The 15294-nt window shown below is 35.4% G+C and overlaps 1 protein-coding gene across 1 annotated transcript; it reads right to left on the bottom strand.

Annotated features, from left to right (window-relative positions):
* Positions 1-560: 560 nt before the first annotated feature.
* LOC121268394 (insulin-degrading enzyme-like 1, peroxisomal) lies at positions 561-14657 on the bottom strand. Its single transcript, XM_041172653.1, has 26 exons — positions 14466-14657; positions 14200-14275; positions 13716-13783; positions 13453-13544; positions 13286-13359; positions 13143-13186; positions 12760-12811; positions 12385-12507; positions 12185-12297; positions 11861-12023; positions 9855-9947; positions 9610-9695; positions 9421-9507; positions 7612-7715; positions 6456-6558; positions 6227-6322; positions 5955-6144; positions 5697-5758; positions 4909-5013; positions 3492-3693; positions 3179-3387; positions 2504-2628; positions 2365-2416; positions 2204-2290; positions 1427-1549; positions 561-1132 (listed from the first exon to the last, which is right to left on the bottom strand). Exons 1-26 carry the CDS (start codon positions 14589-14591, stop codon positions 887-889), a joined length of 2901 nt encoding a protein of 966 aa, XP_041028587.1. The 5' UTR covers positions 14592-14657; the 3' UTR covers positions 561-886.
* Positions 14658-15294: the final 637 nt, after the last annotated feature.

Below are 15294 nucleotides of genomic sequence, written 5' to 3'. Positions count from 1 at the left end.
TGCTAGATACAGTCTTAAGTGTATAAGCCCTATGCATTTTCTTGAAAAAAAGTTAGGTATACTATTAAAAAATAATAATTTTGTACGCATGTCTCAAATATATCTACTTTATTTTTTTAAAAGAATAGTACGCGATATTTACACAATCTAATATTGCAATTATAATTGAGCTATTATTTATGTTTAGACGTCTTTGTTGGAAGTAGAAGTAGATCCAACGGTTGATAGTGGTCTAACGTAAATTTAGTGTAAAAACTTGGTGTTGGTGATGTACTTGAGAAGGGAAATGTGCATGGTAAATAAATAAGCACATAGGACGTGAAAATTTTATGCATGGACGGCGATGACATTTCTCTCAACTTCTATGGGGGCAAACCCACTTACATTCAATGCACGTACGAAACAAGAGGCCCAGTTACCAAATTGCACGAGGATATCAAGGAGGTACGACTTTCCTCATATAACTAAGGAAGCCGATGGAGACGTTAATAAATTGTAGTTTCAGAAGAGAAAACTGAATAGAACACATTTAAAAAATAAAATCAAGAGCAACCCTCCACTTTTGAGAAACAGAAAGAAATAAAAGAGAGTAAGGCTCTATATAAAAGCCTATTACAGAATTCCCATATCAGTTTATAGTTTAAATGCATGTCCAGCCCATGCCTGAGGGGATGAAGGAGGAGAAGAGAAATTATAGAGTTTGGTGCCATGCATGCAGGACATGCACAAGTTTCAATCTCGAGAAAAAGCTAATGCACTTGCTCCCCCAATCGACATCATGGATATATACCAAATCTAAGGTTCAGATGAGTAGCTTTGCAGCATTTTGAAAGGCAGAAGTTACTGTTTTTTTGCTGAACTATGGTGGAGCTCAACTCTCTACAACTTAATTCACATGATCAGAGACTCCTCTGAATGAACCATAAAGAGGCTGCGATCTCCTGAAACTGAATATGTCATCTATTTTCACCGAGTAGTGCACTGGTCCACTTTTATCTGCTGTGTACTCCGAACTATGTAGGTTTCCATACACTCCTACACTTAATGACTTCCTCTGAGATGCGCCAACTTTTATATGGTCATTGAAGAAGTCTATCAATTCTTGTTGTGTTAGCTGCCTCAATGCTGCAACCTGTTTCGGCAACATCCATAAGAATCGACTACTTACAATCCACAATCCATAAAAAAAGAAGGTTTTTTTTTTTTAATCAGCTCTTGCTCCTTGAGTGAGTATATATCTTTCTATGTTCATGTCAAAGAGGTCAGGAAGTGTAAATGAGAAGTCCTGTACGATGTTTTGCCTCTTGATCAATTTCACTTATCCCAGAATATATCATCATCATCTAAAATAGAAGGGTCACTGATGGTACCCGACAATAATTATTTTGAGCAACTACAAAAAAAGATCAGATAGAAAAAGTCGTACCTCCAATTCTTTCCTATCAAACTTGAGGGTCCCATCATGAATCTCTCGCCAGAAAAATCCAGATTCTTCCTTTAAGTTCTTGTGCTTCTCAAGCTTCATGTCAATTAATGCATTCACATTATTCTGCAGAAGCAGTTCAATCACAAATTAAGATGAATCACCATAGATATTAGATCCATTTAATCATCAAAGCTCTATAAATGATAACTTTTCACATAAAAACATCAGGGTTTGAACCTAAGAACAACCCAAAGTCTCCAAAACCTCCGTCCACCATATTCCACTGAATACCAAATTTGAGGGTAAGCCATGAAAAATTTTTGCCACAAGAAAAAGATAAATTTATCTAATCATTCAAAAGATAGCTTAAAGTTTCCATGACTGCTCTGCTCACGTTGTAATAGCCCAAAGCTGATATTTTGCACGATTGTTCATGCTGTAATAACCCAAACTCCACTAATGAAGCACGCAACCATCATTCTAATTGGAAATTTGGAACATGGATCGGGAAAGAATTGCTGAACTAACTGTGTGGAAGGTCTAACTACTCTTAACATATGTATAAATCGTTGTGATTACCGAATAGCTATAAAAACTCAATTGACAACATTTCAGTCCAAAATTTAGAAAATGTTATATTATTAGCTTGACTGGGCCAGTAAGTGTCAGTTATAAACAATTGTTCAAAAAAGATATTGAAATCGACTGACACTAATGTAGATCATGATAAAGACCATATACAGACAGAAAATTGCTTATGGCAAAAGTATCTCTCACCTTGAATTCGTCACTGGTCATCTCATGAAGTTTACTTTCAAATGTCTTGAGAAATGCCTCAACTCTCAAATCAATATGTCCAGGACCCTGTTAAGGTCGATAGAGTACACAAGATTAGGCAAAGAGTCAACGGTGGGAAGAAAAGAAATCAAGTTGTATACCTTCACTGTAGATTGGATGATTATCAGTACACCATAGATACCAGAATCATTCCTACATTGAGTAAAAATTCAAAACTTATAAAAGAGAATGGCAGATGTTCCATGCAGGGTCTAATAATTAGGGTAACATGTTTCACACCTCTGCCTGAGAGAAGTGATGTACCCAAGCTGCTCAACTGATCTAAGCTGGTGGAAGGCTGATTGCTTTGCGATTAGAGCAAAAAGCTGAAGCTTCACATTCAGCAGAAAATCATCACGATGAACCTGTACATTTTTTTTCAAAGACGAATAATATCAAAACCACCATTGAGATATTTCACCTCCAACGAAATGTCAAAAAGGTCAATGGTATAAGTTCTAAAAATGATATACAAATTGGAAGTGACCATTATAGGTTTCATTTTTGAAATAACATTATATCAGAGGTTCTGATGGCGCTATGCACACGCTTTCATACTACCTTTCCTTTTTTCTAAATCAATTGTTCTTCACTTTCTACCAATGGCGGTTAGTGCAAAAAAATTTTATGGAATAGTAAATTCCCTAGAATTTTTAAACATAAAGTTAGTTCAGGAAAAATTAGAGTTTTAGAAAAGAAAAATGGCAGCTTAGTAGATTTGCCCACTTTCTAACAGATGATTTTGAGGAAATCTCACCCTACCACAGAACATCAAGGAATAAGAAAACTGATGTAAAAAGATGATGGCTAACTGTTATTATTCCAAGGAGTGATAAATGTTATTAGGAACTCATAGAAATTAGAAGGGTAGCATCTGATTGGAAAATATCATCTTTTATATATTTATAGAACTACCTGAATATAGTGGACAAGAGCAGAATTTTCATCATCTGGATTAAGGCCTTCTGCAGGGTAGAAGTAACTCATGCCCCTTTCAAGTTTAACCACTCTATTTGTCACGTGTTGGGACGGGAATAAAGGTTTGCATGCAGAATTTGGACCACTAAAGAAAACATCTTCAATATACTGGACCATTGACTCTGCTTCACTGGTTTGAATGTTCCCTAGAAAAAAGGAAAAACGAGTAGGCATGAAATGAAATCAAAATGAGGAAAAGAATGGCTGTCATTAAACAACAATGTCTACAAAGATATAGGCTTAGAGGAACCTGCTATATAACACTCAAGGAAGGCCCTTGAGAGCAACTCTGGAGCAAATTTTGCAAGATCTTCAGCTTCAAGATGGAGAAGAATGTCAAGTTCTTCCATCCAAGGCCACTTATGGTCTTCTAGTACTAAAGAACAATAGTACAAAGCCTGCTGATAGGGTTGTTGGAACTTGAAATTTTGGTACTCCTTTGTTAGGGTTTCCTGATTAAAAAATGCATATATTTAACATTTTGTGGAATACCCAAAGTGGAATACTCAAAATAATACATTTTGTGGATATACCCCTACTCGTTTTAATAAGATAATCTTATAAGGCAGAAGCCCAAATGCACAGAATGCCTACAAGGACCCTACCTAAAAGTGTTTTGTCCTTGCAAGATTAAGAACTTGAAAGGAAAAAAATAAAGAAAAAGACCAATAAGCACCTTCAAGTGTGGAGAAAGGCCCCTTGAGGAACATGAATTCATCAATAAAGCTCTAAAATATATCTGGGCACCAGGGTTAGAGATTTTGGAGGGCCATGATGCAGTCATGAGAAGAAATGGATATGGAACTAGGAGGGCATAGTACATGTCAAGTAGTATAATGTACTAAGCTTCCCTGTACTTGGTCAAAGTATAGATGTCTAAGTTTTGACAGAAACATTTTACCACCGAAAGGTTTTGAGGTAGAAAACTAATAGGGCGCAGGTTTTTCTTTTACTAAGCAATGGGGGTGCAGTTAAAAGGCATTGATATAGTTCTGTTGTTCTTCAAATACAGCCAATATTTATTGACATGTCTTTTCTTTCTCGAAAGTGTGAAAAGTCAAACCAGTTGGCAGTATGTTAAGGTTACTTTATTCTTACTTACAAAGAAAAACATGTAAAGGTTACACACAGAAGTGGAAGCTACATGTAGGGACAACAGAGGCAATTCAAATGAAGAGTGATAGTCTGGATAGCATCTAAAGCAAGAAAAACAAAGAGACAAAAATAAAGTTTAATAATGAAACCAGGTCAAAACCGAACAACCAACCATCTCATATTCATAATCACTGCTGCAACAAATCCAATTATCAATTCTTAAGCCAATCTCCAGAAAAAAGTTTCCCTTCGTTTTGAATCAGAAAAGTGATGGGTTTATGCATGTGTAACTATGTGGAACTAGGGAGTGAAGCAATGGAAAATAGAGACAAAAATGCAATCCATGGATCAAGCCTCTTGATCACAGCAAAGGGTTGAAAATAATGAAGCCGTCATTCTTTTGTGGGGGATGGGGGGGAGTAAAAATCACAGCACAAGCTATGAATACCATGCCCAACTCTTGGGACACCGTCACACCATTCTGAAAGGTGATTCTCTTTTATGCAAAGGCAAATCATAGCAATATGAAATAAGATATAAAGCTGAGATCTTTATGGCAAAATGAGAATTACCTTTATCACAAAAAACCTTTCAGGTTTTACTTCAAATCTTGCAATTTTTCCCAGTACAGTTTCCAATAAAGTCCTCAGTTTGTCATTGTAACCAATCAGAGTCACCTAAAGAAGAAAACCAGACAAATAGAGCAAACAGGCATTACACAAAGAAAAAAATTTGGTTTCCAATCATGAACATAAGGCCAAATATTCTTAGAAAAATGAGGAAATTTATCTCAAGTCTCATAAATACAGTTCATTTTATTTATTTCCATCAGATTGACAACAATTCACCAGTCAAATCCAATGAAATCACTTGTATTCCTGAAACAAAACACACACACACACAGACACACACATGAATGGATAAATCTTCTATAATGATGAAGAGAATTTGGAGAAGTACATGAGCCAAGCAATTCCAAATAGCCTAATAAATTCAAGAGTACGATTTAATAGAAAAATTTGAAAATTAAACCTTGAGTTTAATATCATTAGAATATAAAACCCAGAGGCAAGGTCAATTAATAAAGAAACTGAGACAGCATATACTATTTAGAAATGATATTTGCAGTCGTGTAGTGTGCAAGTGTTGCGCAATCTTTTTGAAAAAAGTAAGTAAATACGGGACCCACATGAAAAAAAAACTAATTTTTTAATAGTGGACCCCACTCTTTTTCAAAATGATTGTGCGGCACTTGCGCACTTCACTACGATTGTATCTAGAATTAGTCTTTCTATAAATAACTATCGAATGCATACAACTGTAACTAATATCTTGGGAAGTGACAATTTTATCAAGATACCTGAAAACCATAATCATTGCGGTTTATGCCATAGTATAGACCAGCAACCTCTGCATAATAGGCTGAAATAAACAAGTTACAATTAGCTCTAGTCAGGAAAGAAAAACCATAAACAATAACACAACAAACCACCGCTGAAAATGAATCATCAAAGTTTATTTTGCATGCTATATCTTTCAAAAAAAAGATCTATAGGAAAATTAAAAAGAAAAAAGCTCCCTTTCAATTTGAGAAATCTAATGAACTTCAGCTTCTCACCATATTCATTCAAGTAATCCATTAATAGCCGCGTAAAAATATCAGTTAGAACGTGTGCTTCAGGGGAGTTTCCAGCACGGGGACAGTTAAAATCTATCTTAACATATGCCTTAGGAGTAGAAAACATTGTATCAGACTTGTACCACAATCTTGAACATGATGACTTTCTTAACAGAACTGGAAATTTGACCTGTTTAAAAGGTCAATCAAATCAGAAACTCAGAAATAGAAAGTATCAGCCACACGGAATAAACTTATAATATCTATCAGACCATCTCTTGAGCGCCCTTAAGTGACAAGTCAGTAGGGATGAACACATTGGGAACTGGTAGATGCAGATTATCATTAACAACACATAGCATCCATTCCTGCAATAAAAATACAAATGTAAAACAGCAGTCAAGTTTTTACCTTCATGGCAATTAAACTTCCTAAACTAAACTCAATTGACCAAGCAACAAGCCAAACAACTTCTCATTTAAGTCCAACTTGTCTACCAACCTCAATCATGGAGGGAGTAACTTTCTCCACAGAATATGCAGTTCCATACCATGGCTCAACCTTGTCTGTATGACCTTCAAGTTTTTGTGATTCCCAAAAGATTCTGTAGAAATAGTCATTAGGAAAACTACCATGACTCAACCATGTCAGAGCCTCAGTTTGAAAATTGAAAACAGCCCATATGATGATAATGAGAAATTACCAAATCCCTATGTACTATTCCATCCCATAGTTTTGTCAATCCTCTATTCCATTTTGGAATATGACTAGGAATATCATTCTAACAGTTTTCCTTTTAACAGTTTTCCCAACCAACACATAGGTTTATTTGAAATTCAGTACTATTTTTTTGGTTTGTTTGGCTGTCAATTTGAAACTAGTATTGAATTTGCAAACCCAACTAAATATCAACTTTGTAGACGGCAGCAAGGTATAACATATTCACAATGGAAAGGATTAAATGCTATGGTCACGCGAGAAATTTGATGCACATTTTATCTCCAGCTCTCAAATGCCATTATTCTGTTTGGAAATTATACTTCTGGCAAAAGATGCTGATTGGGTATGCCTTCAAATTTAGCTAAAAAATAAAGCATACTCAATATGATCATAAGGACAAAATTATAAGATTAGTGCCAAATAAGAGATACAAAAATCTTATTCAAAATGAAGCGGCAGCCACTTTTTTAAAGCTTCTGGCACCAAACACTTGGATAAGGCTGTGTATTAGGTGGCTGAATAACAATACAAACAAGCTGTTGTACAGCATTTCCCCTCCTATAATAGAGAAAATTCAACTGTTGATATAAATATATTCTTGTTATACACCCATCAATTAAAAAATGCAAATCAGAAGATTGAAACTGTAAACATTGTGATGAAATAAAAAAAAGGTGAATTCTGCGAGACTCTGGGCATAAAACAGGTAATAGCACAAGTTCATTTAAAATTCATTGTAAATGGCAAATGAGCATCAGATAATTTAAAACTGTTTTCAGTTACCAGGGTAAACAAACAAAATGATATTGCATCCTAGCTTTAAAAATGATGTTGGGATGAAAGAATGGAGATGCCGTAATGGAACATAAAAATTTCTCATTCAAAATAATACTAACACTTTAAAGAAGAAAGCTTCTCTAAGCAGTACAAAACTCACCGGACATTGCCAATAGAGAGCTCCTCTAGTGCCATTTGAATAGTGCCTAGACTGAACTTTGAGGGCAAGGATGACCCCACCAGCCAATCTCTTGGGGGATATACCTTAAGAACATCGAATGCAAATAAAGGAAACGAAAATTCAGCAAATCCCCATTCAACCAAGATCATTTCAAAAGAAATAAATCTATAAGCTTCTATGTTATTGCTATGGGAGCATGTACAATTACAGGGGGCTGTTTAGTACCGATTCTTATAGTACTGTTCGGGGAGTTGATAACCTAATTCCTCTATATGTCTATTTGCCAGGCCCAAAATGGTAAAAAAGTAGAAAGAAAGTGTAAATTCACAAACAAAACAAACTGTGCCCCTATTATAGCTCAATTGACATAACATGTTATAAAAACTACTAATCCACTCCTCCAAGCATGGAAGGGGACTGGTATGGAGAAAATGGAAAATGATTGTTTTTTGGTATTCATGCAACAATTTGCAATCAAATTTGTTGAATTAAAAGGTTTGTTATTGATTTAGGGGTTGCTTGAAAAAGTTTTTCATCTCATCTCATTTCCGTCTCAAACATCATTCAAACACAAATACTTTCAAACTAATCATTACAACTTTTTCAAACTTCCAAATGAAAACAAAAAATAATTCAACTTTTTCAAATCTCAAAACAAAAATGATATTAAAAAATTATATTTTAACAATATTTTAATTATATAATATTTTTTAATCAAAATTTTCTCTCTCCTTTTCAAAAATCCAATAGATACTTAACTCAAACTATCTCACTACTATTCACAAACCATCTTACTACTATTCATAAAATTCTCATCCCATCTCATTCCCCAAGAATCCCTTTGGTGTTCTGGGTAGTTGGCTGTTGCGGAATATAGGTTTTTGGTTTCTTGTATGCATAAATATGTCAGATTTGGAGTAAAAATCAATGAAATGTCTGAGTCACGCTTTATATCAGCTAGGAAAGACCTAGTTGTGATAATATGGATGGCGGTGAGCAAGTACATTTCCAGTCAAAGCTTGGCAAAAACCTTACTAGGATACTCCAGCCGTGCCTAGTTCTCTTGCTTTCTCAGACATTCTTTTACTTAAGTTGAAAACGTTTTATCTTATTTCAAAACTTCTTATAATTTCCTTTCCAAACATCACTAAAACATACTTACACTTTTCAATTTCAAATCTTTAACTTTTTCATCAAATTATTATCTAATCATTACAAACAAAATACAACAAACAATATAACTTTTTCAAATTTCAAAATAAAAATAATATTAAAAAATTACATTTCAACAATTTTTTAATTTTATAATATTTTTGTTCAATTTTTTCTTTCTCCTTTTTCAAAACTCAATAATACAACTTAACTCAAACAATTTCGCTACTATTCACAAAGTATTTCACTACTATTCACAGAAGTCTCCCGTACCAGCCACTCGAGTCTTCCTCAACTTCCCCCTCTGCCTATTTTGATCATCGCCACCATGATTGGGTCAAATGACTATTTTCCTTGTAACTCCACAAAACCCAACCACACGTGCCCGGCTTCTCATGTCATCAAGCATATGATAAAAAATATATTCACTAATCCCCGATTTATGTGTTATTTCTGACCAAGAAACAAGTTTTTGGGAGATTTCAGACGCTCTAATTTTCTTTCAATCCTCCCAAAGGAATATTTTTCACAATTTCAATTTGGCAAGGTTGCCTAATCCATGATTAATTAGCTTAAACGATGATTACATATCCGAAGGAAAATGAAAAAAAAGAGAGTAAATAATCCCCAAATTACCTGCATATTGCATGCGAGATGGACCGCATAATTAAGAGGAGTAATTTTGTCTTGATAATGGAATTTTGTCTCGCAGACGGATGAAAGCTTCATTAACACATTGAGTTGACTCAGCTCTATGAAGAAACATTGTGAAGACACAAGGCAACAATATGATAGATAATATACACAAGAATATGCATATGATACCTCATCAAATATCCATTTGCAAATGCCGGACTGTTGTAAAAGGCGAATATATTTGAATAACAACCCAACAACATCTTGCATGTGCTCTGCAGTTAGATCAACATTAGTCAACAAATCTATGCGCCAGGTTATTAGACACCACAACAGTATAAAAAGTAATGTTTATCAGCAAATCACATAAAAAATATATATAGAGGAGAGAAAAGAGGGCTGAGTTGGGATGTTGAAAGTTCAAAACAACTAACCGTGACCAGCATCAGTAAGAACAATCACTACTCCGAAGAATGAAAACTCCAAAGTCCAATCTGCTTCACCAGCAAACAATCCCGTGGCCCATCCTGCATTTTTGTTTTTGGAGGGGGGGGGGGGGGGGGGGGGGGGGGGGGGGGGGGGGCAACTGAATCAGATGGGCTTTTCAGAGGTGGTGAGAATAATAAGCAAGACATACAAACAGAACGTACTCCCATAATTTCATATTTATATGTGGATAACAGGAGTAACATCACTAAGAGCAGGTATGCTAAACGTACCTTATCCCTTCTGTGAGAAGGTCAACAAGGATAGTCAATACGTAAATTACACATCATTCCAACGTCATAAAGACATATTCCACTTTTTCATCATGCCACCCTTTAGATTTTTCTTACATTTATGAAACAAAATGTTACTTTCCTAAATCCAACTAAATTACAATATTGAAAAACTAACTAACTCGGGGAGAAATATATAGGCCAACTTTTTGGTTCATAGGAGGTGAGTTGATCTAGGGAATACAAATGTTGAAAGAAAACAAATCCAAGAGAGGGAAACACAAAGAATTTACTTGAAAGTAGGGGTGCTACCGGCACCCTATTGGGTGGAGTTGCCCCATTCCGGCCCCCGCCCTGCATGGGCAGTGGGGTTTGCACCCCTACAATCTGCCCCCGGGATGTGAGGGTAGAGCCCCCCGTCCGTATCCCAGGGGCGAAGGCGGACCCCTCATTAGCCCACCGCCACCCACGACTGTCCCCCCCTCCCCAACCAAAAACAAATTGTTTTTGAAAAATCAAAATATACCCTAGTTTTTAATCATAATTTTAGAAATATAGAAAATGTTCCCCCCCCCCCCCAAAAAAAAAAAATTACAATCCCTATATGCTCTGCAAAATTTATAAAATTCCAATATACTTAAAAATGTCTCTCCAATTTTTTCCTATAGTCCTATAATTTTGTATAATTTCTATATATTATTCATTTTCAAAAGTGTGGTCTCACCAAAATAAAATCAAAACTAAGTTTAAGAGAAATAATAAACTTATTAATATGGATTCCAAAGTTTTTTATTATATATTATTAGGTTTCTTAATATAGAATCTAAAGTGAAAATACAAGAAAGTTGGTGATCTATATGGAAAATACAAGAAAATTGAAAATACGATAGAGAGAAGAGATAGCTGAGAGAGAGAGACGATTAAAACCACAAACAACCCCCCCAAAACAAAAACACCATTTTGGCATTCATTTTAAAAATAAAAAGATTTCATTATCGAAACAACGTCGTTTTGATGATAAAATTTTTATATGTGTGTGTAGGCCCAGCCCGAGGGCAGCCCAGCATGGGCGGGTGGGATTGCCCGCACTGCCCAGATGGGAGTGGGGTGGATGAGTGCACCCCGCCGCTCACCCCTGCTTGAAAGCAGAGAATCAGTCCTTTATTGGCCATATTTTTTTCCCATTGACAAATGTAGAAGAAAGTTAATTCCTAGATAAGCATAAAAAGTGAGAGGCAGATGGAAGAGGCTGTTTTTAAGTAGGAGAATCAAAAGAACAAGAAACCCTCCACAAGGTAACAGGTGAAAAAAATCCAGGCTCCAGTCCCACTGGGAAACGAAATGAGATTACAGGCAGACAGTATCGCTGAAATATAAACATTTCGACAACTTCTTCCCCAAAAGTCTTATTTGCTCCAATGGTGAGCAAGTTCACGACACAAAAGACTTACCTGAAAAGAAAGGTGATTATAATACACAAGTGAAAGGGATCACTGCCCCCAAAGAAAAAAGAGAAGGGAGTCCAGGAGGAAGCTAATAATCTCTATGATGCATGTCTACGTACATGAAACACATAATTATTTCAGGAGAGTGTCAAGTAAAATGCTCAACATGTTGATTATCCTTATATATTCGAGGTGTAGCAATAGAAATCAATATCATGTAAGTTTGAGCATGTAAAAATCAAGAAATCTGAAAAACTGATATTGTGCAATACCCACCCAATGTTTTCAAGACGTAAAACAAAGATCCCTCTCCTTCATGGCCAATTAGATGACTAAGGTACCTGCATGGACCTTCCTTGTAATGGTGGATCTCTGGAGTTATCGGCCATGCAATTCTCAGTTTATGACCTTGTTTTATTGGGACAGATCTGACAAGAACCTGCAACAAAAACACAGACAGAAACAAAAAAATAATAATAATCCCTTTAATATCTAAAAGCCTTTACCGTCTATATTTTTTGTCGGGGTTTCTTTTCTTGGAGTTCCACATATGGAATACTTTGTCTAATCACATAAATGATTTACCACTTGTATGCATACCTGTAAATGTTCGGATGTGCAAGGTTCACCAGGACAGCGGAAACAAGTTTTTTCAGTGTTTCGAATGTCCTGGAACTTATGCTCCACCAGATTTTGAATCTCATCAAGATTTTCTGGAAATAACATGATAGCTGTTAATAGCTTAAAAGCAAACATAATTTTTTTGAGCCTGAAGTGTACAGGAAAAATTAATCACTAACCTTTTCCGTATACAACCAGATGCATGAGATTGGCAGAATAATTTTCTTCATAAAATTTGAAGAGCTCTTGTCTTGTATCTAATCCTCTTGCTTTTGGTATAACCTCCAAGGTATCCCAGTTCCCTACACAAGGAAGGTATCTAGCAACATTGTAAGAAATGACTAGGACATGAGTCTTTTTTACATACAACGGGTGAATCTTAAACTCACTACATAAGACTCAAAAACCAGAAGAAAAATACGTAAAAATAGGAGATGGCATTTGTCTTCAATCTTAATTTGGTCCAGCTTTTCATCAGTTTCTACCAACTACATGTAGAGTAAAAATATGAAGATTACTTAATAATAGAAACAGAAAAAAGATAAAATCCTGACCTGTGCTGAATTTATGGAATGGATGACCCTCGATGCTCAAATGTTTCTGAAGCTGAAAAGGTGACAAATTTCAAACGTAGTGAGAGAATGTGATTAGAAGCAATTGACAGCACTACTATAAAAACAAAATGCCATCGTATAATTCACATATATAAATATAAGTAATTAAAAAAAAAATACATAAACTGTGAAGATATGTTCATTAAATATTTTTTTCCTAATTTTGTGCAACTTAAGCATGAGTTTACATAGCTCAGCAGATTAGAGATAGAAGGCCCCACTTATGTTAGGATCTACTACCATTTCCGAGGAGAGCAAGTAAGATTAGTACATTGAGCGTATTGCAATTATAAAATATGCATAGAAAGGACAGTAACCAATACCTGGTTCATTCTCCAAAAATCTGACAATAAGTTCTTCTGATTCTCTAAGAGAAAGAGACAGAGAGAGAGAGAGACAGAGAGACATAAAGGTCTAAGATGAACCGCATAAAGGTGTTAGCCAAGATTCATAAAATAACACTTACCAGAATCAACAGCTTTGATTTCCCTCGAAGTAGCATCAGCTGACATCAAAGGTTTAATAAAGAACTGAGCAAACCTGAGCAGCAAACACAGACATTCTAGGGTGATCACAATTCTGACGAAACTGATGATTATAACAGCCAGCCAAAAAAGAAAGGAAAGCATCTACCTGTCCAAAGCTTCTTCAAAACAATCAGTGTTAACGTCAAAATGATAATTGGTTTGCTCTGAAGATGTAAAAGCATTTGTGCTGCCACCATGCTATGCATCAAGAAAATCAACCAGATAGAGAATGTGAAAACCCACATGAGTTGGTAATCTACAATGACATCGAATCAAAAATGGAAAACAGAAGAAAGAAAAATGGGAGCCATGGCAGTAATAAGTTTGAAGAAGGCATAGGTATCCCTCCAAATTATGAGTGGTAAGTACCTCTGCAATGTACTTGGAGTAACTATCTTCCAATGGGTATTTCTCACTAGCATAAAACAGCATATGCTCTGCAAATAAAAATAAAAAAACAAAATGAGACAGAAAAAAGCTTATTTGCATCTAACCCCACTTCAAAATTTCAATGTTTGCTAAGTTCATCCGTATATGAACAAAATCCTTATATAGTAAGTGACATATATTCAAAACAGAGCAATGTGCACTTGTTGTCCGAGTTCATTATCTTCAACTTCACATCAGAAGCTACGAGCGTTCGTTGAACCGCTTTCAATTATACAAAAAATATCTGTGGGTATTTATTTAAAGAACAAGGCCATGGAAAAAACTTACAGAGCCACATTGCAAATTTGCAGTAAAGCAAGTAGCACCGAAACTAACGGTAAAACAGACAAATATATGCATTTGAATATAGAATGCATAAAACCATAATTCTATATAATAATATCTCAGCAAAAGAAAAACTTACCGAGAAAATGGGCAAGGCCCGGAAGGCCTTCGGGGTCGCTGAAGTAGCCCACCCTGACATCCATGGAAGCAGCACACTGGAAAAAGAAATATGAAAATGAAAACCAGCTGACGAACACAAGAGATGAGCCTTAAAGATTATAACAGAGACTATAAAAGCAGAAAGAGAATTAAATCTAAAACAAGATATAACATGATCGTAAACAACACCAAGGAAAAAAAAAAAAAAAAAAATGCAAAACAGAAAGACCGGATTGGCGGGATTGCCTTATCGGTATCGGGATCGCTGATGAGTAGGACCTCAAGGGAGTTCTTGAGGACGGTCCTTCTGTACTCCCTCTTGTCAGTCCTCGCCTTGAATATCTCCACCAGCTCTCTGCTTGCAACCGCCATGACTGAATGCAGAATGTGTGTGAGGAAGAGACGACGACGAAGATTCAGACTCGGAGAGAGTTTATAATTATAAAAACCAAATAGTTTTGCTACCGTCATCTCTACGCATTAATTTTATTTTTATTTTATTCTTTTTTAATTAATTAAATTCTTCTGCTTATTATTTCAACATATTTGATAAGAAAAGACAAGCAAAAGAGTCCAGCCCGATGGACGCTTTTATGTATCTCTTATGCGTACGTCACCCATTCAAACCGCCATGTCATTTCTTACTTATTAAAAAAATAATAAATAAATAAATAAGTTTGACGAATTGCCCAACGACCCTACTTTTTTTTCTTTTTGTTTTTTTAGATCCCAACGGCCCTACTAGACTACAACTTATAATTTTGTTTCTGGTATAGTCATAGTGTAGTAGCGTCGTTTATCGGTAGATAGGTTTGACCCGTTTTCCCATTTAATTAGGGCAATTAACCTCATTAATAATTTTTTATATTAATGATGAGTCATTATTGTGTCACCTATTATAATTTTTTTTTAAAATCAATTATTTTTTAATATACTTGACGTGGAAAATTTCTATATCAACGACTTAAGTGTGCTAAAAATAAAAATAAGGAAAAAGACTAAAAAAATTTATTAGTAGGTCCTGCCTGCTATTCGGTTGTCTAGACTATATGTAACTTTGGCCCTGCTCATTTGT

This window comes from Juglans microcarpa x Juglans regia, chromosome 5S (genome assembly GCF_004785595.1).
Source record: "Juglans microcarpa x Juglans regia isolate MS1-56 chromosome 5S, Jm3101_v1.0, whole genome shotgun sequence".
In the NCBI taxonomy this organism is placed as follows: domain Eukaryota; kingdom Viridiplantae; phylum Streptophyta; class Magnoliopsida; order Fagales; family Juglandaceae; genus Juglans; species Juglans microcarpa x Juglans regia.
The sequence above is the reverse complement of the archived record's forward strand: the minus strand, read 5'-3'. Positions and strand labels throughout refer to the sequence as shown.

Coding starts and splice junctions, on each gene's coding strand:
- LOC121268394 (XM_041172653.1), bottom strand. CDS start 14,591: ATGGCGGTTGCAAGCAGAGAGCTGGTGGAGATATTCAAGGCGAGGACT. Junction 12,508..12,759: donor ATTCCATAAATTCAGCACAG/GTCAGGATTTTA, acceptor TTCCTTGTGTAG/GGAACTGGGATACCTTGGAG. Junction 1,550..2,203: donor TGACCAGTGACGAATTCAAG/GTGAGAGATACT, acceptor CTGCTTCTGCAG/AATAATGTGAATGCATTAAT.